Here is a 22,233-nt window from a genome sequence, read left to right on the forward strand (position 1 = left end):
AAACATTCCATATAATTGACAAGCTCCAATCTATTCCACCACTTCACAATCTCCTTTGAGGCAATGGGTAGAAATTAGGTAGGAGTAGATAATAACTATCTTATAAGGAAGGGAAATCTGCCTATCAGTCTCAGACTGACTCATGAAATGGTGAGCTCCCCATCATTCAAGGTATTCAAGCAAAGGCTAAATGACCACTGGTCAAGGAGACCATAGGTTTCTGCTCATTCACAGTTTGAACTAGATGCCCTTTAAAATCTAAATGTGACATTTTTCTTAAATTCAGTAATTGAACATGAACATTGTTTTCATTTTTCAATGAAGCACCTCTGCCTACTTTTGTAGAGGTTGGCCTTTTCTTTCTTTTTTTTTTTTGTAATTCTTTTTTTCCCAAATTATTTATTTATTTTTAGTTTTCAACATTCATTTTCACAAGATTTTGAGTTACAAATTTTTCTCCCCATCTTTCCCCTACCCCCACCCCCAAAAAGCGGGCCTACTGAATAATTCTTCCCCCAATCTGTTCTCTCTTATATCCTCCTCCATGCCCCCCCTCAACTTTCTAGTAGGGCAAGATGGATTTCTATACCCCAGTGACTGTATGTCTTATTTCCCAGTTGCATGTTAAAAAAAAAACAACACAATTTTTTTTAACATTTGTTTTTGAAACTTTGAGTTCCAGAGCCTTCCCCTTCTTCCCTCCTCACTCACCCCCTCAGGGAAGACAAGCAATTCAACATAGGTTGTACATGTGCAGTTACACAAAACATTTCCATAGCAGTTGTAGTGTGAAAGACTAACTATATTTCCCTCCATCCTATCCTGCCCCACTTATTCTATTTTCTACTTTCACCCTGTCCCTTTTCAAAAGTATTTGCTTCTAACTACCCTCTCCCCTAATCTGCCCTCCCTTCTATCATCCCCCCCCCCTTATCCCCTTACCCCATACTTTCCCATAGGGTAAGATACCCAATTGAATGTGTATGTTGTTCCCTCCTTAAGTCAAATACAATGAGATTAAGGTTGACCCATTCCCTTTCACCTTCCTGCTCTCCCCCTCCATTGTAACAGTTTTCTCTTGCCTCTTTTATATGAGATAATTTACCCTAATCTATCTTTCCCTTTCTCCCAATATATTCCTCTCTCACCTCTTAATTTTATTTTTTAGTTATCATCCCTTCATATTCAATTCATCCTTTGCCCTCTGTCTATGTATACATGTACACACATATGCACACACTCACATATATAATTATAAACCCATACATGCTCCTATACATACATATATATGTATGTATAGATATATACATATATATTACCTTCAACTATTCTCATATTGAGAAAAGTCTCATGAGTTACAGTTATCATTTTTCCATGTAAGAATGTAAAAAGTTCAACTTTAATAAGTTCCTTATGATTTCTTTTTCTTGTTTACCTTCTCATGTTTTTCTTGCTTCTTATATTTGAACGACAAGTTTTCTGTTCAGCTCTTGTTTTTTCATCAAGAATGCTTGAAAATCCTCTATTTCATTGAATGACCATATTTTCCCCTGAAGTATTATACTCAGTTTTGCTGGGTAGGTGACTCTTGGTTTTACTCCTACCTCTTTTGACCTCTGGAATATCATATTCCAAACCCTTCAATCCCTTAATGTAGAAGCTGTAAGGTCTTGTATTATCCTGATTGTGTGTCCACAATACTCAAATTGTTTCTTCCTGACTGCCTGAATTATTTTATACTTGATCTGGGAACTCTGGAATTTGGCTATAATATTCCTAGGAGTTTTCATTTTTGGATCTTTTTCAAGAGGTGATCAGTGAATTCTTTCAATTTCTATTTTTCCCTCTGTTTCTAGAATATCAGGGCAATTTTGCTTGATAATTCCTTGCAAGATGGTGTCCTCTTTTTTTGATCGTGGCTTTCAGGTAGTCCAATAATTTTTAAATTATCTCTCCTGAATCTATTTTCCAAGTCAGTGGTTTTTCCAATGAGATATTTCACATTGCCTTCTATTTTTTCATTTCTTTAGATTTGTTTTATAGTATTTTGATTTCTCATAAAGCCATTAGCTTCCAATTGCTCCAATCTAATTTTGAAGGAATTATTCTCTTCAGTGAGTTTTTAAAATTCCTTTTCCTTCTGGAAAATTTGGCTTTTTAAGGCATTCTTCCCCTCATTGGCTTTTTGGACCTCTTTTGCCATTTAAGTTAGTCTGATTTTTAAGGTATTATTTTCTTCAGTATTTTTTTGGGTCTCCTTTAGCAGGCTGTTAACTCTCTTTTCATGATTTTCTTGCATTATTCTCATTTCTCTTCCCAGTTTTTTCTCCTCTTCTCTTACTTGATTTTCAGAATCCTTCTTGAGCTCCTTCATGGCCTGTGACCAATACATATTTTCCTTGGAGGCTTTTGATGCAGGAGTTCTGACTTTTTTATCCTCCTCCAGTTCCATACTTTGATCCTTTTTGTCCCAATAAAAGGATTGTGTGGTCTGATTGGCTTCCTCTGCTTGCTCATGTTGCCAGCCAATTACTTGACTTTTGAGCTCTTTGCCATAGTAGAACTCTGCTTACAGAATGGAGAGAGCTTTGTCCCAAATGGCTGGGGTTTTTGCAGCTGCTGGAGCTGTTAGTTGGGCACCCTCTCTGTAGCCCCCACAAGCTCTAGCACACTAATCACACACCCTAGGATCACCAACCAAGACCACAATACAGATCCAAGCAAGTTAAAGCAAGAGCAATTACCCTCTGAATGGTCTCTTGAGCCCCCTACAATCTGCAGACCAGGAGCTCTGGAAGCAGCCACAGGGCAGTGGCTGCAGCCGCCACACCTCTGCCACTTCTTGCCCCGGAGCTGGACTACACTCATGGGTCCACCCCTGTTCCAACAGAGTTCAACACTGACTTTCTGCTTTGTTTTTGGCATTTATGGGTTGAGAAGTCTGGAAACGACCATAGCAGCTGGTGATTCACTCTCCTGAAGTCTGCTCAGGTCAGTCTGGGCCACCCTAGGGCTAAAACCACGGCTCATGGGGGACTGTGCTCGGCCCCCAGGGTGCTGCAATAGACCTTTCCTGTCGGCCTGCCAGGCTGCCTTCAGCAGGAGATTTGTTTCTCTCAGTCTCTTTTTTTGTTTAGAGTCATTTTTTTACAAGTGTTGGAAGTGGTTGGAACTGGAACCAATGCCAAGTTTGTGCTTTTACTCTGTCATCTTGGCTCTGCCCCCCTGGCCTTTTCTTTCCCATTTTAATTACAACTTTCTTCCATGTAAGTCTTCCTCTGATATGTCATCAGTGTGTTGTGATGTCCCTGGGTTCTCAGTAAAGATTCTGACAGCTCACTCTGACCTTGAGAAGATTTGAGTTTGGGACCCAAGAATGTCTGTCACTTCAGAAGCAGTCTGATTAAATGTGGAGGCTCCTCATCACCAGCAGGTTGGCCACCTAGGTTTGGTCCATGATTATAGAGGGAGTGTCCACCCCAATGAAATCATGAGCCCTTAAAGCACTAAGGTAATATCAGCTTTAAGAAAAAGCCCTTGGGCTTAGAGGGGGCAGAGTCAAGATGGCAGAGTAGAAACAGGACCTCTGCATGGCTCCGGCTCTCACTAACTTCAATCCATGTAAAAGGGAACTCTGAACAAACTGTGGAGCTACAGAACCCACAAAATGACACAGAGAAGCTAACCTCTTACTGAGGACAGCCTGGCAGGCCCTCAGAAATCTGCCAGCACAGCACTCTGGGACCTGAGCCCAGCTCCATGCAAAGTTTTAGCCCCAGGGTGGACCTGACCAGCCGCTGGCTGGAGGGATTTCAGATCACCAGCAGCTGTGGTGGTTTCCAGAATTATCAACCCATAGATGCTAAGGACAAAGTGAGAGGTCAGTGCAGTGTGGACTTTGGGACCCAGTAGTTGGGAGAGCATTGGCTTTTGCCCCCGGGGCGAGAAGCCACTGAAGGCTGTGGCGCAGCTGCCGCCACATGACAGCTTCAGCTCCTGGCCTGCAGAGTGTAGAGGGACCAAGCAACCAGTCTGAGGGGTAATATATCTTGCTTTAACCTGCTTGGATCTGAATTGCAGTCTAGGGAGAAGGTCCTGGGGTTCATGACCAGCTTGCCAGAGCATGGGGAGGGTTCAGAGAAGGCACCCAACTAATACCTTAGGCAGCTGAGAAAACCCCAGCATTTGGTATGAAGCTCCCCTGTCCAGTAGCAGAGTCCTACTGTGGCAAAAAGCCTAGGGGTCAAGTAATTGAGTGGCAACATGACCAGACAAAGGAAGCAAAGCAAACAGAAGAATGCAATATTAGACTCCTATTTTGGGGACAAAAAGGATCAAAGCATGGAACAGGAGAAAGACAGTGGGGTCAGAACTCCTGCAGAAAAAGCTTCCAAGAAAAATACAAGCTGGTTAAAGGCCATAGAGGACCTTAAGAAGCAAATAAGAGAAGTGGAGGAAAAATTGGGAAGAGAAATGAGAACAATGCAAGAAAATTATGAAATGAGAGTCAACAACCTGACTGAGGAAAAAACAGACTAACTCAAATGGCAAAAGAGGCTCAAAAAGGCAATGAGGAGAGGAATGCCTTAAAAAGCCAAATTTGCCAGATGGAAAAAGAATCTCAAAAGCTCACTGAGGAGATTCATTCCCTCAGATTTAGAATGGACCAAAGAGAAGTTAGTGCCATTAAGAGAAATCAAGATGCTCTTAAACAGATCCAAACAAATGAAAGAATAGAAGGCAATGTGAAATATCTCATGGGAAAAACCACTGACCTGGAAAATAGATGCAGGAGAGATAATTTAAAAATTATTGGACTACCTGAAAAGCCATAATCAAAGAAAGAACCTAGAAATCATCCTTCAAGAAATTCTCAAGGAAAACTGCCCTGATGTTTTAGAACCAGAGGGCAAAATAGAGGTTGAAAGAATCCACTGATCACTTCCTGAAAAATATCCCAAAAAGAAAACTCTTAGGAATATTATAGCCAGGTTCAGAAATTCCCAGATCAAGGAGAAAATATTATAAGCAGCCAGGAAGAAACAATTTGAATATTGTGGAAACACAATCAGGATAACCCAGGATCTGGCAGCTTCTACACTGAGGGATCGAAGGGCTTGGAATGTGATATTCCGGAGCGCAAAGAGCTGGGATTAAAACCAAGAATGACCTACCCAGCAAAACTGAGTATCATGTTTCAGGGGAAAATATGGTCATTCAGTGGAACAGAGGACTTTCAAGTATTCTTGATGAAAAAACCAGAGTTGAATAGAAAATTTGACAATCAGATATAAGAAGCAAGAGAAGAATGAGAAGGTAAACAGGGAAAAGAAATCACAAGGAACTTATCAAAGTTGAACTATTAACATTCCTACAAGTAAAAATGATAATTGTAACTGATGAAACTTTTCTCAGTATGAAAATAGTTGAAGGGAATATAAATATATATATATATATATATATATATATATATATATATATATGTCTATATCAGAGGGTATACGGGCATATGAATACATATGTGAATGTGTGTATATATGTTTACAGGTATACATAGATAGAGGGCACAGGACCAATTTAATAGGAAAGGATGATACTTAAAAAGTGAAATTAAGAGGTGAGAGAGGAATATAATGAGAGGAGATGGGGAGACACAGAATGGGATAAACTATCTCATATAGAAGAGGCAAGGGAAAATGGCTACAATGGAGGGGAAGAATAGGAAGGCAAAAGGGAATGGGTCAACCTTATTATCATTGAATTTGTCTCGGGGAGGGAATGAAATACACACTAAATAGGCTATCTTACCCTACAGGAAAGTAGGGGGTAAGGGGATGAGAGGGGGGATGATGGAATAGAGGGCAGGCTGGGGGGAAGGAAGTTGGAAGCACCCACTTTTGAAAAGGAACGGGATCAAAGTAGAGAATAGAACAAGTGGGTGGTGGGATAGGAGGGAGGGAAATATAGTCAATCTTTTGCAATGTATCTACTATGTTAATGTTTTGCATAAGCTACACATGTACAACCTATACTGAACTGCTTATCTTCCCAGTAAGAGTGGGTGACAAGGGAGATAGGGAATGAATCTAGAATTCAAAGTTTTAAAATCAAATGTTTAAATATATATATATATATATGTATATATATATACATATATATATATATACACACACTTTTATTAATACTATTTACATGTAATTGGGAAATAAGATATACAGGCACTGGGGCATAGAGATCCACCATGCTCTGCTGGAAAAGTCAAAGGAGGTATGGGAGAAGATATGGGAGAGAGCAGATTGGAGGAGGGGATATCCTGTGGGACTGCTATTTTGGGGTGATGGGTAGGGTGAAAATGGGGAGAAAATTTGTAACTCAAAATCTGGAGGAAATGAATGATGTAAATCAGAAGTTAATAAAGAATTTGAAAAATGAAAAAAAAAAAAAGATAAAGCCCTTGGCCTCAGATTCCTTATGGGTAAAATGATGGGTTGGACCAGTTGCTATCTAAATTTCTCTTCCAACACTAATCATCATCCTGGCAAGGAAATCCCCAGGTCAAAAGGTATGATTGGTTTTGCAGCTTTTATGGAATAGAGCCAGATAGTTTTCTAAAAAGGCTACACTGATTTACAGTCCCTCTTATAATGGTAGCCTGACCCTTTGTATCCACAGCTGCAACTACATTGAATTTTATCATCTTTAATCATTTTTTTCTTTATCTAGAAGTTCTTCTACTTCCAGATAAGGACAAGAAAACCTTCGAACCCAAAGGTGAGTGACAAGCTTGGTTGTCTTTCTAGGCCCCAGGCACAGTGAACCCTTGAATCCATGGGACCAGTGTCCAGGCAGCTCCTCAAGGACACTCTCAGTTTCCTAGAATGAGACACTTGCCTCTCTAGTTTTGAAGCAGCCCAGGATTCTGGTTGGGTGAGACACAGAGAGAACTAAGTACCCTTTCCCTCTATGTAGGAGGGAGGAGACAGAATATAGGAGATAATAAGGAAATAGAAAGGGGAGAGAGCCGGCCTCCAGATCCAAAAGAACTGGGTTCTAGTCTAGCCTCTGACATGTTCTGGCTGTGTGACCCTGGACAAAACATGGCATTTCACAGGGTTCCAGAAAGTCTCTGTGCCTGTGAGACACTAAGGCTGGGAGAGGGAGCTTCTTCATTGGCTCATGGTCAACAGAGACCTTGGTTCAAATCCCACCTCCCATATACACACTAGCTGGGTGTTGTGGGAACACTGCTGAGAGACCCAGTGTCCTCACCTGTAAAATGGGGATCATAACACCCATAGCCCAGACTTCTCAGGGTCTCTTCGAGGATCAAGTGAGATAAACTGTGACAAGTGCTTTGCAGACTTTGAAGCCATAGCTAGCTAGAAGTCAGCTGTTATTGTTAGGTCTGACACTGGCCCAACCAGGATGGTAAGAACCATAGGGATGGGAAAAGAAACTGAGTCAGGGACATGTGCGGGATGGCTTTGATTCTTTGATGTGAAGTTGGGCAGTTTTATTCTTGGCTATGATTCCTAATGAATCCTGGGGATGGATTGCTTCTGGAGACTGAAACAGATATTTTCTCTTTTCAGTTACAGAACCTATAACCTCCTTCAGATCAGGTTTAAGGTTTTTTCCCCTATGTTCCCACATTCTTCACTTCTCCCAACTGAAACACAGAGATAAAAAGCAGCCTGAAATACTCAGAGACAAGATCCATGGGCAGGTCAGGGTCCACAGGCCAGGGAGGGTCCATGAGAGAATGACAGTACTAAGGTCACACTGCTTATGGCCCACTCACAGCAGCACCGGTGAGGTGGGTCCTGGCCCCTTCCTAGGGACTATGCTACTGTGAGGGGTGGAAGCAGAGCACCAGCAGGCTGGTGGGGGGGACCCTGGCATGGGGAACCAGCCTCCAGTTCCAAAAGAACTTTCCTCAGTGGGGCCCCAAGCTCTCCCAAGGGCAGTGTTTCTCTCCGCCTACGTGTCCTACATGTCAAATGAGATAATATTTGTAAAATACTTAGCATAGTACCAAGCACTAGAATAAGGAAATACCAAACCACTCCAGTATCTCTGTCAAGGAAATCCCAAATGGGGTCATGAAGGGATAGAAATGCATTATAAATGCCTGTTCCCTTCCCCTTTTCTTCCTCTGAGCAGGGAGACAAGGCCCAACCCCAAGTTCCCCAGGGGGCTTCCCCAGGGTCTGGGGAGTGAATCTTCCTCTGTGTTTATTTGTCTGTGATGCAAGAGCTGAGAGTTGTAAGGGCCTGAAATTGGTTGAGTCTACACAAGATTGGACTGGGCAGCCCCTCTATGCATGGGCACATGCCTGCCCTTATTCTTTTTACCTGCATGAGACCCTCATGCCTGTGGCACAGGGCAGGGGTTTGCACAAGGAGACTGGCCTGAAAGTGCTATGGAAGGCTCTGATGATAGTAGCTAACATTCTGTAGTGTTTACTGTGTGCCAGATACCGTGCTTTGAAACTGTTATCTCATTTGATCCTCACAACTACCCTGGGAGTTGCTATTATTATCTCCATTTGACATGAGGAAACTGAGGCAAACAGAGGTTAAGTGACCTGCCCAGGGTCACACAACTAGTAGATATCGTGATTCCTCATTTCAAGCATGGTGCCCTATCTACTGCCTTGCTTAGCTCCATGAGAGGGAAGATGAGAGATGATGGAGAGGGGGTAGGAGGTCCCTTCGTGACCCCATTTGGGATTTCCTTGACAGAGATACTGGAGTGGTTTGGTATTTCCTTATTCTGCTCACTTCACATATGAGGAAACTGAGGCAAACAGAGTTGAATGAGGTACACAGAGTCACACCTCAGCCAAAGAGGAGACACACCCAGGGGAGGAGGGTGAGCAGGATAGATGGAGGGACTGGAGACCACGCTATGGAAAGATAGACTGAAGGAAGTAGAGATGTTTAGCCTAGAGAAGAGAAGACTTGAGAGCAGTCTTCAGGTATTTGAAGATCTCAGAAGCAAGAGGGATTAACCTTTCTTTGTGTGAGCCCAGAGAGGAGTGGAAGTCAGAAAAGGGTAGTTTTGCCAAGATACTCTTCCTTCCCATTAGCTCTGGCGTTGAGAAAGCACAAGCTATCTGCCTGGAATTCCTTCGGATTTTTACAAAGCAAGACAATGAGTCCTTTCTGGGGAGCTTTTGGAGGGGCTGTCATGAAAGGTAAGAGCTGGGTGTAAGAAGTTTCCTAAAAGACTTCATCCAGAAGAGGTAGGATTGGAAATGGGTCAAGATCTGTTGTGTCCTGAGAGCAACCACAGATGGGCAGCGGGCGGGCTGCACCCTGCTAGGGGTGGTTCCATGGAAGGTATTTGGGAGGACAGGGACAATAGATGCACAGGGCAAAGAAGTCTAAGTCAGTTGTCCCCATGGGCACGAACATCCACATCAAGCAAGTAAATGGCACAGGGGATGGAGCACTGAACCTGAAGTCAGAAGACCTGAGTTCAGTCTGATCTAAAGCACTTACTAGCTGTATAACCCTGGACAGGTCACTTAACTGCAGGCTGCCTCAGTTTCCCCATCTATAAAAGAGAGCTCAAAATAGCACTTGCTTCCTGGGGTTGTTATGGGATCAAAGGAGATGATATTTGTTAATCACTTGCAAACTGCTGTATAAATGCTAGTTGCTATTATGATTAATCAGTGAAATGTGGCTACAAATGTACTCAAGTATCAAAGAAATGATGGATACCTTTATCCAAATTATTGATAGAGATGCTAAACACAATGTCCTTTCTCTGGGAAGTGCTGGGTGACTCTCCAACCCTGACTCCTTTTTCTTTAAGAAGGAAGAGCACATCACTGAACTTACCTGTGGTTGAGTTTGGGAATGGGGCATGTGATTAGCTACCCTTCCTTATTGTGAGGGAGTGAGGTCCCAGACCCCTCCCTGGGGCCCGATCAACTGGGTAAAACTCTTGAGACCAGGGATTAAGGATGTGCACCTGGGTTGAAGAGGGTACAAAGCAGGGACCCACTCCATCAGCCTGCTGAGCCTAAGGCTTCCCAGGCAGGGACCAGGGATGAAGGGCCTGAGAGTTCAGGTGTGACCCCAACCTTAGCGGTCTTGTTTTTTTCTAGATTTCAACACAGTCACAGACTTTGAGCAACTGCAGGCTGAGGTGGAGAAAGAACAACGCCCACTGGCCATGCTGGACAGGAAGCAACAGCAGTCTCTGCTTCAGGCTCTCCTGGGGCTCCTCCAGAGTGAGCAGGACATGCTGGACTTAGAAGACATGGTGAGAGACTCTGGAAGTCAGGGTGACAGAGAATCACAGGACTGGGGGCTGGGGTGGGGAAGGACAGAAGGGAAGACTAGGGTGGGGACAACATTGGACTTTGAGTTAGAGCACCTGGCTTCTATAAGACAGTTCTGGTCACATGGCTAGTAAGTGTTAAGTGTCTGAAGCCAGATTTGAACTCAGGTCCTTCTGACTCCAGGGCCAATGCTTTATTCAGTGTGCCACCTAACTGCCCCATCAGACAGCTCTTTTTAACCATTTCAGCCACCTTGGGAAAATGAGCACACCTGCCTGGGCCTCAGTTTCCTCAACCAAAACACAAGGAGACCTGACTAGATGAATGCCAAGGACCCTTCCAATTCTAGATCCTATAATCCTGAAAGTTGAGGGACTCTCTGAGAAGCAAAGGAGTTGGAAGAGAGAGGGTGGTCTAGGGATTGTAGTTGAGAAGGATGGCTGAGGTACAGGGACTAGGGAGCAGGTGCTTTAGTAGCTGGAGATTGCAGAGCTGTTTTAGACAGCTGGGCAGTGAACTGAATCAAGATCCAATTAATTAAATAAGTCAAGACTTGTAATTATGTGGAGGAAAGGAATGGAGTATTGTCTGTGTAAAGAAATGTGTACCTACAGAAACTCCCTGAAACCTATCCACCAAGTAGGGTTTTCTTTAAATACTAATATTCATTTTTATTCTTAATATTTACCTTTCATTATTAAAATGTACAGATCCTCTAGGTGGTAGAGTGGTTTGAGTGCCCAGCCTAGAGTCAGGAAGACTCATCTTCCCAAATTCAAATCTGGCCTCACACACTTACCAGCTGTGTGGCCCTGGGCAAATCTCTTAACCCTGCTTGCCTCAGTTTCCTCATATGTAAAATGAGCTGGAGAAGAAAATGCAAATCAATCCAATATCTTTGCCAAGAAAACCCTTAATGGGATAAGAGAGACAGACATGACTTAAATGACTGAACAACAGTTAAATTGTACAGTTCACAACAAATAATAAAACAAATTTTACATATGCATAAAAATATTGTCAGGAACACAATCCTCACCATTTATGAAAAATACAAATTACAAACAAAAAAAAAACAACCAAACAAAAAAGTCCACTAGAACCTAGTAAATGTGGAAGTTGAAGAAGGGGAAGAGAGAACCATTTTATTCTCCCCAAATTTCTAACACATCCATGAACCGTGGTTTTCAGAACAGCATGTAAAGTCCCAAAATTCAGAATTGTTTTCACTGGTTTGTAATAATTCCAATAAAGACTGGATTGGTGAACCATAAATACACCAAGTAAGTAGCTAACAAGCCACTCTGGGAGATACTCTGCCTTAGCCTTATGTCTTCAGAGAGGTTTCCAGTTCTGATCCTACGATATTGTCACCTTCTTTTCCTAAGAGTTTTCTTGGTCCCAAGGCAAAAGGGCATTGTCAGAGATGATAGGGTTCTCTGGATCCTGGGGACATGCCCCCTCACAGCGTCAGGAACCTTGTTCAATCTATCTCTTATCAAGGGGTCTTGAATCACAGAATTTCAAGGTAGGAAGTGACCTCAGAGAATATCTGGTCCAAATTATTAATTTGATTATATCACATTGCAACTTCATCAATTGCTTTCTTTTAAAAAAAATTTTTTTCAATTGGTAAGCATTCATTTCTTTGTCCCTCTCATCTCCCCATACCTAAGAAAGAGAAAGAACAGAAGGAAGGAAGAAAGGAGAAAAGGAAAGGAAGGAAGAAGGGAAGGAGAGAGAAGGAAAGAAAGAGAAAGAAAGGAGTGAAGGGTGAGAGAAAGAAACTAAGAAACCCTGTATCATATATCATATTACAGTCAAACAAAAGAAATATCTGCATTGACCACATCCAAAAATGCATTTCTCATTGTGCACGTTGGTCCATCACTCTTTGTTAGGAGCCAGGCAATGTTCTTTAGCAGTCTACTGGACTCATGGTTAAGCACTTAGTTGACAGAGTTCTTCAGGCTTTCATAAATGTTAGTTTTTATAATATTGACGTTATCACATAAATAATTCTGATTCTGTTCACTTCACTCCATATCTGTCTACACAAGCCTTCCCACTCTTTAAAACTGTCTTTTCCTCGTTTCCTGCATCACAGTAGTATTCCATCACTTTTAAACAGTTGGATACCACAGTTTCTTCAGTCATTCCTTAATCGAGTTCACTAAGAGAGTTATCTTAACAAAGAAATTCTAAAAGTCTATTCTGCTTAATGTAAAGGCAGAGATCTTAGATGGGGAAGCCTGGGCTTGTGCTCCCAGCCCTGGCACCAAGGGGCTGTGTCATTTCCATTCAATGATCCTCAATTTCCTCACTTAGGAAATGGAGGCAATGACAGCACGAACTTCTCAGGGAGGTTTTGAGGCTCAGATATGATCATTTTGTGAAGGTCTCTGCAGATCTTAGAGCCCTGTACACGTCAGCTCTTTCTGGTGCTAGGATATGATCCAGAGAAGGAGGTTTTGGCAGGGGACCTCCCCCTTCCAATGCAAACCAGCTCATCAACTTAACATCTTAGAACACTGACTTGTCCCCACATCGTTCCGCTGAGGCTGGCTGTCCAGCTACTATAGTTTGCAGTCTCTCACTATTGTTGGTGGTATTCATTATTATTGCTTGGTAGTAGTAATAATAATAATGAAAGGGATGATAATACTTGAACTACCAACCTCGCAGGCCTGTGACCAGTAAAGTATTTGGTAAACCCTGGGAACTCCTTGTTTCTGTGCTTTTCTTTTTACAAAAACCTTATCTATAGATACAGGGGACAAATCAGATTTCATTGTAATATAATACCCCCTCTGAGTGATCTCACCAGGAAGTAGCTGTCCCCTCAGGACCTAGCAGTTATCCTGTGAGTCTATAATCCTTAAATTATAGGCCATCCTCCCTCCCCTCCAGCTGAGCCTTAAGAGTCAGACCCTAGACACAATTAGCTCAAAGCAAAGGAATTAAGATAACACAATGAAAACAGTAGCTACAAAACACCTCCCACACACACACCTTAAGCCCCTGGCACACTTTCCCACTTGTAGGTGCCTTGTCTATGGGAGGACTGGGCAGGAATTTTGAATACAATAATAGTAAGGCCCCCATGTCACCATTTAGAAGAATGACAGCTCCCATTTATAGAGCTCTTTGATATTTACAAATCACTTTGCAAATAGTTTGATCTCTTTTGATCCTCACAATATCTGTGGAAGCTAGGTCTTATTACCATCACCATTTTACAGATGGGAAAACTTTAGCAGACAGAGGCCAGGGGGTTTGCCCAGGGTCACACAGCTAATCTGTATCTGAGGCTGGATTTGAACACAGGTCTTTCTGACTCATTCTATTCCCAGGAATGACTTACATTTTCTTTCTGATTTCTTCAGGTGAACCCAATGCTTCCTATCATTCTTGTTTCTTCTTTTTCTGAGAGGGGAGCCTTTGGATATCTGAATTATCTGTGTCTGAGCCCCTTAATGCTATCCTTTGTCTTAAGTTTACTTACATCTAATCCAATTATTAAACATTTATTGAGCAACTGCTGTGTGCCAAGAAATGGACTCAGTGGTGAAAGAGATACAAAAATTAAATAAGAATTAATTATTCAATTGCTGATTAATAATGAAATGAGAAAAGCTCCTTGTGGAGTTTACCATAAGGTAATACTGTGACTAACACACAAATACTGTGACTGATAAAACTTGATTAGTTTAAGAAAGTGGATCCTTGAGAAGAACCATACATGGATTCTCTTTACTGACACAATTCACAGAATCTTCACTCCCTAGTAGACAGTTTCATGAGTTGTTGGGGCCCCCAAAATTCTTCAGCTCTTGCCAAACTGTTGATGATGCTCTCTGAACTTAGCTAGGCTTGTCCTTGGACTAAAGGTACCAGTTGGTCACCAGGACTGTACTCAAAGCTTTTCTGACCTGGTAGAGGCTATTAGACCTGATTCTCTGCTAGCTAAGACTCAGAAGCCCTTCTCTATAACCCATCTAGATGACACAGTAGATAAAGAGATGGACTTGGAGTCAGGAAGATCTGAATTCAGATCTTGCCTCATACACTCCTGGGTGACCTTGGGCAAGCCATTTATCCTTTCTCAGCCTCAGTTTCCTCATCCATAAAGTGGAGATAATAAAAAATAGCACCTATTTCATAGGGTGATTTGTGAGGAACAGATTTGATATTTGTCAAGCAATTTGCAAAACTTTAAGTTCTAACTATCAGTATTATTACAATGAGATCTCAGAAGATGTCAGTGGAGAATACATGAAGAATAGTACTTAAATTTCCACTGATTCAGCTATCACATTTTCTTCTTTATTCTCCGTTTCTAATCCTTTCCTCATTTATTTACAATTCCTCCTATAACAACATCACAGAGATTTGTGATAAAAGTTAATGTGGGCTTCTTTCTCCCTCACCTCTAGAAACTTCCCTGATTTTCCTGCCCCTTCTTTTGGAAGATGATTGAGAACCTGTAGCTTTGTTTAATTGTCCTTTGTTTTTAAAGTGGGTGGATGTGAATCCTTTACTTAAGGTCTTCTGTGGACTAAGGAGGAGGGATGGAGAAAGAACCATATCCCCTCATTTCGGAAAACCACTCTTCTAGTCCAGCTGTTTTATCAGTCTTATGGTGCCACCAAACCCTTTGGTTCCTCATTCAGTGACTGGAACTTTTGTACTCATACTTCCAGAGCTAACTCATTGATGACTTAACTTGTCAGAGCTTGGCCTATTAATTTGCCATGATTGTTCAGTCCTTTCATTTGTTCAGTAACACAAAAAGTGATATGTCTAAATGACTCCATTTGCTCTTGGAAAAAATCTATCCTTGTGAAGACTGTCATCTTCCAAACAGATGCTCCATTGCTTAGCAGTATCAAAAATCAACTGTCTGACTAACTTTTTTCTGGTGAAGTGCCTTGCTTTTCTATAGAGTTATCGTGATTTCCCCATTAAATTTCCATCCACAGTTCACTCTTCCATGCACAGGATCTAGAAATTCATGACTTAATTTGATAGGATTATGCAGAGGAGAGTCCTAGACATGAAACTCAAGGACCTAGGGTTAAGCCCTAATTCTTCCATTAGGTCATTGTGTGCTGTCTTTTCTTCTCTGTGCCTCAGTTTTCTCCTTTGTTAAATGAAAAAGTTGGACTAGATCTTATCTGTTCCTTACCAGTTTTAATGATTTATTTTTGTACTCATACTTCCAGAGCTAACTCATTGATGACTTAAGCCTTTCTCACAGCATAAAGGATCCAGTATTTGTTGAGGTATTCTATCATTCTTTTGACTTACGGCTCTCACCCAGGAAATACATGCATGTTAACCCCCAAAGATACTGAGCCTGACATAACCCATTGAAATCAGGCAATCCACATTATTGTCGGATAAAATCTTATTGAAAAGAGATTTTTTAAATTCTTGTATAATACCCTCTGTGGATTACTTTGTCAACTTGTACTTATATTTGAGAGTTGGTTAGGTCCCTATAGGGTGGCTGCTACCTCAGGTTCTAGGGTTAACCTTGTGGGACTAAAGTACTGATTCTATAGCTCACAAGCCCCTAGTGGTGTGCTTCCTACTTAAAATAAGCCAGTAGACTCAAATATCTTATAACAGAGGTTAGTCATTCAAATTGCATAGCAAGAACAGTAGGTACAAAACATTCCCCAATTAAACCTTGAGCAAAATCTCCCACAAATATACAAAGTGTCCATGACAAGAGTGGGTTCAAACTTAGGCACAATAGTAATAAAGCACATTCAGAATACACAAAACTCCAGGTACTGCAGGGCCTGTAAGACTTTTTTCACTCCATAGCATCTTCACATAGAACCCTTGAATATAGCATCTCTGTTGGGTGGTTTGCTGAGCTGAGTTCTTAGGGTCTACTCCTCTCCATAAACTGAATGTCTTCTCAGCTGCCAAGGGCCATGCTTCTTGAAGGTGCTTCCTTCCTTGGGTGACCATCTCTTTATATCCACATTGGTCTGAAGTGTTCTACCAGTTCCTGTTAGATGCTATATAACTTATAGCAGAGGTAGGAGATATGTTTTTTACATCTACAGGGCCTCCTCCATAGGCAGTACCCTGTTTGTAAAAGTCTCCAACTCAGTAGCTACTTAAAGCCTCGGAGACATCATTTGTTCCCATCCTGATTCAATTAGAGATCTGTTTGCACTTTAAAGGGACCAGCCTGTAACGAGACATCTTTTACCATTAGTTTAGCATCTCATTAATGAGAGTGATTGTTCTGGGCCTTCTGTGATAAAATCAACTTAGTTGGGGGTAAGAGGTGGCATTAAACCACATTCTTCTCTCTTCCCTACTTTCAGAGATGTGTATACATTCCCAGAATCACAGTTTGGAATAGTAGGAATAGGTAGCTTCCTCTGAGGACCCACAAATCCTGTCTTAATCCTGCTATTTGAGAGGTGATCTCTCTCTCTCTCTCTCTCTCTCTCTCTCTCTCTCTCTCTGTCTCCCTCTCTCTCAAGTCAGTTCACTAGGAATCCTTTGTTCAATCACCCTTTTAGTAACCTGCTCCCCTACTTTCGAAGTTTTCCATCCAAGCCAGGGCAAGTCTCTAGAATTTTTTCAATCTCTGGTTGCTTTGCTCTCTAGTATAAAAAGAAGGGAAAAAATCCCCAAGGGTTCATCTCCTCTGGTTTATATCACTGTCTTCCTACAGGCCCTTTTCCATCTTTGCTCTATTCAGGCTCCCATTAACCAACTCTACCTATCTATCTATCTATCACCAATCTATCACCATAGATTTTCCTTGGGGATGTGTGGGGTACAGGAACCCCAAAAATCTCTTACCCAGAAAAATTAAAAGTCAGAGGTACCTTCAGGAAAGAACAGGAAGTTTTTATTCTCCCCCCCAGCCCCATGGGAAGAGGGAGGTCCTCTCCACGGTGGGTCAGGGAGAGGAGGCCTGTTACAGAAGACTGAACAAGAATTTCTACCCTAACACATTCAAGCCCCGTCCCCTCTGCTGTGGCTCAGGCAGGCTCAAGTCTCAGAGTGAAAATCTTCCCCAATGGCAAATAACAAAGAAGCCCACCACTATCCCCTATTGGCTGGGAGGCCAGCAGGGAACCAGGGTATTTTTCATCCTAAGCAAGGTTTGAGGTTGAAAGCCCCTAAAGGGTCTAATTCTAATAAGAGTGTGGCAAACAAGGGTGGAGGTCAAAAGACTCCCGAAGAGGCCTAATGCTGATGTGACAATAGTAAGGAAGGGGGAAAGAAGGGGGGAGCCAAAACTGGCTTGCTCCCACAAGAAAACTTATAGGCTGAGAAGTTTTAATCTTTCCCGTTCAGGGATAATCTTTCTATTTTTCCCAGGGACTCAAAGAGGGAAAGGGAAAAGGAAGAGAAAATATTCCCATAATGTCTATAAATGAATCCATGAGTCTCCTCCCACTTTTCACTTATGGAGTGGGTTGGTAGAACCAAACCCTTCCAGGGTCTGCCCTGGAGCTCAGGATCTCTCCCATACATACTGATCCTTGATTTCAGGGCAGGGCAAGCCTGACTACTAGCCCAAGGGGTTTGGGCAGGAAAGAATCATTCTCACCATTCAGCTTCCTCTTTATCTCTTCTCCACAGCTAGAAGAGAGTTTGTACAGTGGGGAACCCCTGGAAAAGGTGGAAAGCATTACAGGCAATGTCCTAAGTAACCTGCAAGATCAGAATGGACAACTTGTGGAGAAATTAGCAGGGTCATTCCTCTATCTCCTTGGAGCTCTGAATGGTAAGAAGAATTGTAGGAACAGAGAATTGTAGGAACAGTAGACCCTGGGACATGAACACTCAGAAAACAATACTGATTCAGCTACTATATAAGAGGTGCTCAGGATTTTAGATTAAGCTTTTCTTAAAAAAAAAAACCTCAAATCTTCTGTATATTTTTATCCTCACATTATCCCTATAAGGTGGAGAGCAGACAGGCAATTACCTCCCTCTTTTGTTGATGGAGAAACAAAGGTCCAGAAGGAGAAGTGACTTTCCCAAAGCCAAACACCTCCTCATTACCTCCCTCTTTTGTTGATGGAGAAACAAAGATCCAGAAGAAGAAGTGACTTTCCCAAAGCCAAACACCTCCTCATTGCATTGGAATAGCCCATTCCTGTGATTCCCAGTCAGCCTTCTCTCCTTCATGTGGCACTGACTCTCTTGTGAAAGTCCATCATCAATGAGAAGAAAGTCGCTCTCTCCCCTTAAATTCTTCCTTCCTGTACTCCCCAGGGACAGGAAACATTAGGACCCCATCCTGATTCGGGTTGGGCTACAGTATTCCCCAGTAGTTCTCAGCTCTTTGTCATTGATACTACATGGTTCCTCATCAGCTCCCCTGGATTTAATTAACACCTCCATGAAGATAACTGTCAGATCTGTATGTCTGGTCCTAGTCTCTCCCCTGAGCTCCCATCCCCCATGACCAACTTTCTTTTGGACATCTTGAACTGGATATCCCATAGACATCTCAAACTCAATATGTCAAAATCTGAGCTCTTTTATCCTAAAACCTCTTCCTGATTTAACTGTTTCTGTCAAGGACAACTCTACCTTTTCACTTAATTTGGTCTGTAACCTTGGGGTCACCCCTGAGTCTCCCCTTTCCTTCCCCCACATTAAGTCCATCATTATGTGTAGTAGATTCTGCCTCCACAGCACATTGCTTCCATCCCCTTCTCACAATATCTCACATCCACTCCTTTCTCACCACTGACTCAATATCTTAGTTCAAGTCTTCATCACCTCTCACCTGAACCACATGAATACCAATCTAATTGCTATCTCTGTCTCTTATGTCTCACCTTTCCATTCCATCCTACATAACAGCTTCCAAAGTGTTCTTCATAAAGCATTGATCTGACCACGTTAGTTCCTACTAAATTCCATTAACTCAACATAACTTCTAAGATCAAATATAAAGTCCTCTGACATTCAAAGCTCTTCATAGCCTGACTCTGCCTTACCTTTCAACCCTCATTACACATTACTCCCCTTTACACACTCTACAATCCAGCCAAACGGACCTTCTTACTGTTCTTCATGCCTATCACTCAATCTCTCATCTCTCTGTTTTCGTGTTGGCTCTTCCCCATGCTTGGAAGTCACCCCCTCAACACCTTCACTTCTTAGAATCCTTAGTGTCCTCCAAGACCAAGTTCAAGGAACACCTTGTATATGAAGCCATTCTTGATCCTCACAGTTGGTAGAGCCTTGACCAAAAACATTGCCATGTATCCTCATCCTAGTCTTTTCCATTCCTTATAAAGCTTGCACAAACCTATAGATGTGGGTGTTGTCTTCCCACCCTCCACCGACTCCATCAGGATGTGAGTTACTTTAGGGCAGGTTTTTTGTTTTTGTCTTCACATCCTTAGCATAGTTTCTGGCACAGTCCACAGTCGTTGATTAATGCATGCTTATCGATTGTCCTCTGTCCTCTCTCCTACCACTGTTTCTTTAATGCCTGGTTTGAGCAATTCAGGAGGATTCTTGTAGCAGTCACGTACCTAGGCTGACAGGGTCCACTACAAATTTATATTATTTAATCTCAAATGAGACACAGCTAGGTGGCTTAGTGGATAGAATGCTGGGACTGGAGTCATGAAGATCTAAGTTCAAATCCAGTCTCAGACCCTCACTAGCTGAATGATCCCAGGCAAGTCACTTAGTCTCTATTTACCTTAATCCACTGGAGAAGAAAATGACAAACCACTCCAATGTCTTTGCCAAGAAAACCCCATATGGTGTCATGAAGAGGTGGAGATGATTAAATAACAAAAATCTTAAATGGGCCCTCACAGCTGCAAGGCAATCCTTTCACTCTTCCTTAGCTGGCTCTTTCATTTCCCACAAACCATCTCTTCTCTCTTCTAACCTTCCATGTTATCTGCTACCACCTCAGTCTCTGCAGAGAACCTTTCCTTCTGCTTCACTAAGGAATTAGGGACAATTTTCCAGTTTTCTCCTCAATTCTACATTTCAAGACCACTTATTATTATTCACCATTTTCCCCCTGCTTTTCTTGATTCTCTGATAAAGAACAAACCCTTCTCCTCCACAGGGCCGTCCCCTATACTTGTGGATTATATCCTTTCCTGTCTCCTCTGGTAAAAAGCATCCATAGTTATCCCCTCTCTTCTTCTAATTTTCAATCTCTCTTTATCTCTCCAGATTACCCCCTTATACCTTTAAGCACACTCAAATCTTCCCCATTTCTTGAAATTCCCACCATCTCCATCTAGCTGTAAGCCTATATCTCTCTTCCATCATAGCCAAACACTTAAGAAACCTGTCTCCATACATGGCCTTCACTTTTTCAATGTCATGCACTCAGGCTTCCACCCTCATCACTCACCTGAAACAGTCTGTCTAAAGTTCCAATGATCTTTTAATTGCCTAAATCAAAGACATTTCTCAGATCTCATCCTTCTAAACCTCTGTACCATTTAAAAATATTGACCAACAACTAACTCCTCCTACACATCCTGTCCTCTCTAAGTTTTCATGAAATTGCTACGTCTTGTTTCTTCCCCTGCCTATCTAGTCACTCTTTAGTCTCTTTTACTAGATCACAGTCACGTGCCAAACCTTAACCATGGATGTCCTACACAGCTCTCTCTTTGGCCCTCTCATCTCTCTATACTCTCACTCACTCACTCATCTCATCCCCTCCTATGTTTCATCCCTATGTCAATGACTCCCATATCCCTGGAGTCAACCCTAGCCTGCAATTTCCCACTGGATAGTCAAATATTAAATAAGTTCTTACTCTGTGTGAGTCAGGGCGCTAAGCCTGGAAGATACAAAAAGAAACAAAAAACAGTCCCTGCCCTCCAGGAGCTCACAGTCTAATCCCGGAGACAACAAACAAATATGTACAAACATGTTATAATTAACACAGAAAAAGCATCCTAATTAAGAGGGGTTTGGAAAGGTATCCTGTAGAAGATAGGGGTTTTAGTTAGAAATTCAAGTGAGCCAGGAAAGGAAGGAGGTAGGAAGGAGGGCATTTCAAGTATGAAAGAAAACCAGAGAAAACCCCCAGAGCCAAGAGATGGAGTCTTGTTTGTGAAGCAAGGAGACCAGTGTCACTGATCAAAGAGTACTAAAGGACAAGGACTAAGGTAAAACTGGAAAAGCAGGGGAGAAGACTGGTTATGAAGGGCTTTGAATGCCACAGAGAGGATTTCATATTTGATCCTGGTGGTGATAGGGAGCCACTGGAGTTTCTTGAGCAGGGAGGGGACAGCTGAATGGAGGTCACTGCTGAATAAAGGATGGGTCAGAGTAGGTAGAGACTTGAGGCAGGGAGACCCACTAGCAGCTTTTCCAGGAATCCAAGAGTGAGGGGATGAGGGTCTAGAGTGGTGGCAGTATCAGAGTAAAGGACATTGGATATTTGACAGGTATTGTAAAGGTGATATCATGTGAACATCAGAAATTCACGATAACCCAAACAGATAATTCAAGGTCTTTCTCTCCAAACCCATCCCTCTTCCTAACTTTGCTATTTTTTTTTTCAGGGATACCACCATCCTTCTAGAATCCAGGTTCAAAACCTGAAAACCATCCTCCACTCTTCCCTCACCCTTATCTACCTTATCTAAGAAGCTGTCAAGTCTTATTAACTCTTCCTCTCTACTATCTATCCCCTTCTCACTGCACCCAAAGCCACCACCCTTGTGTAGACCCTCATCACTATTACAGTAGCCTCTTAATGGTTTTTTCCTACAGCAAGTCTCTGCCCTAATACATCCTCCCCATGAGTGCCAAAGTGATTTTCTTAAAAAGCAGGTCTGACCATGACATGCCCATGCAAAAAAAAGTTCCAATGGCTCCATTCTCATCATTATCATCATCATCATCATCATCATCATCATCATCATCATCATCATCATCAT

At 42.2% G+C, this 22,233-nt stretch overlaps 1 protein-coding gene across 1 annotated transcript in view; it reads left to right on the top strand.

The window, feature by feature from the left end:
• The window catches only part of LOC138167953 (gasdermin-D-like), a 41,464-nt gene that overhangs the window by 15,025 nt on the left and 4,206 nt on the right, over nt 1–22,233 (top strand). Inside the window, exons 6-9 of the mRNA XM_069096919.1 lie at nt 6,724–6,771; nt 9,092–9,199; nt 10,121–10,278; nt 17,924–18,068. Coding sequence (XP_068953020.1) covers nt 6,724–6,771; nt 9,092–9,199; nt 10,121–10,278; nt 17,924–18,068 — 459 coding nt within the window. The remainder of the gene's footprint in view (nt 1–6,723; nt 6,772–9,091; nt 9,200–10,120; nt 10,279–17,923; nt 18,069–22,233) is intronic.

This window comes from Petaurus breviceps, unplaced genomic scaffold, assembly GCF_028583685.1.
Source record: "Petaurus breviceps papuanus isolate PSGF00001 unplaced genomic scaffold, PetGlider_PUasm1.0 339, whole genome shotgun sequence".
Lineage (NCBI taxonomy): Eukaryota > Metazoa > Chordata > Mammalia > Diprotodontia > Petauridae > Petaurus > Petaurus breviceps.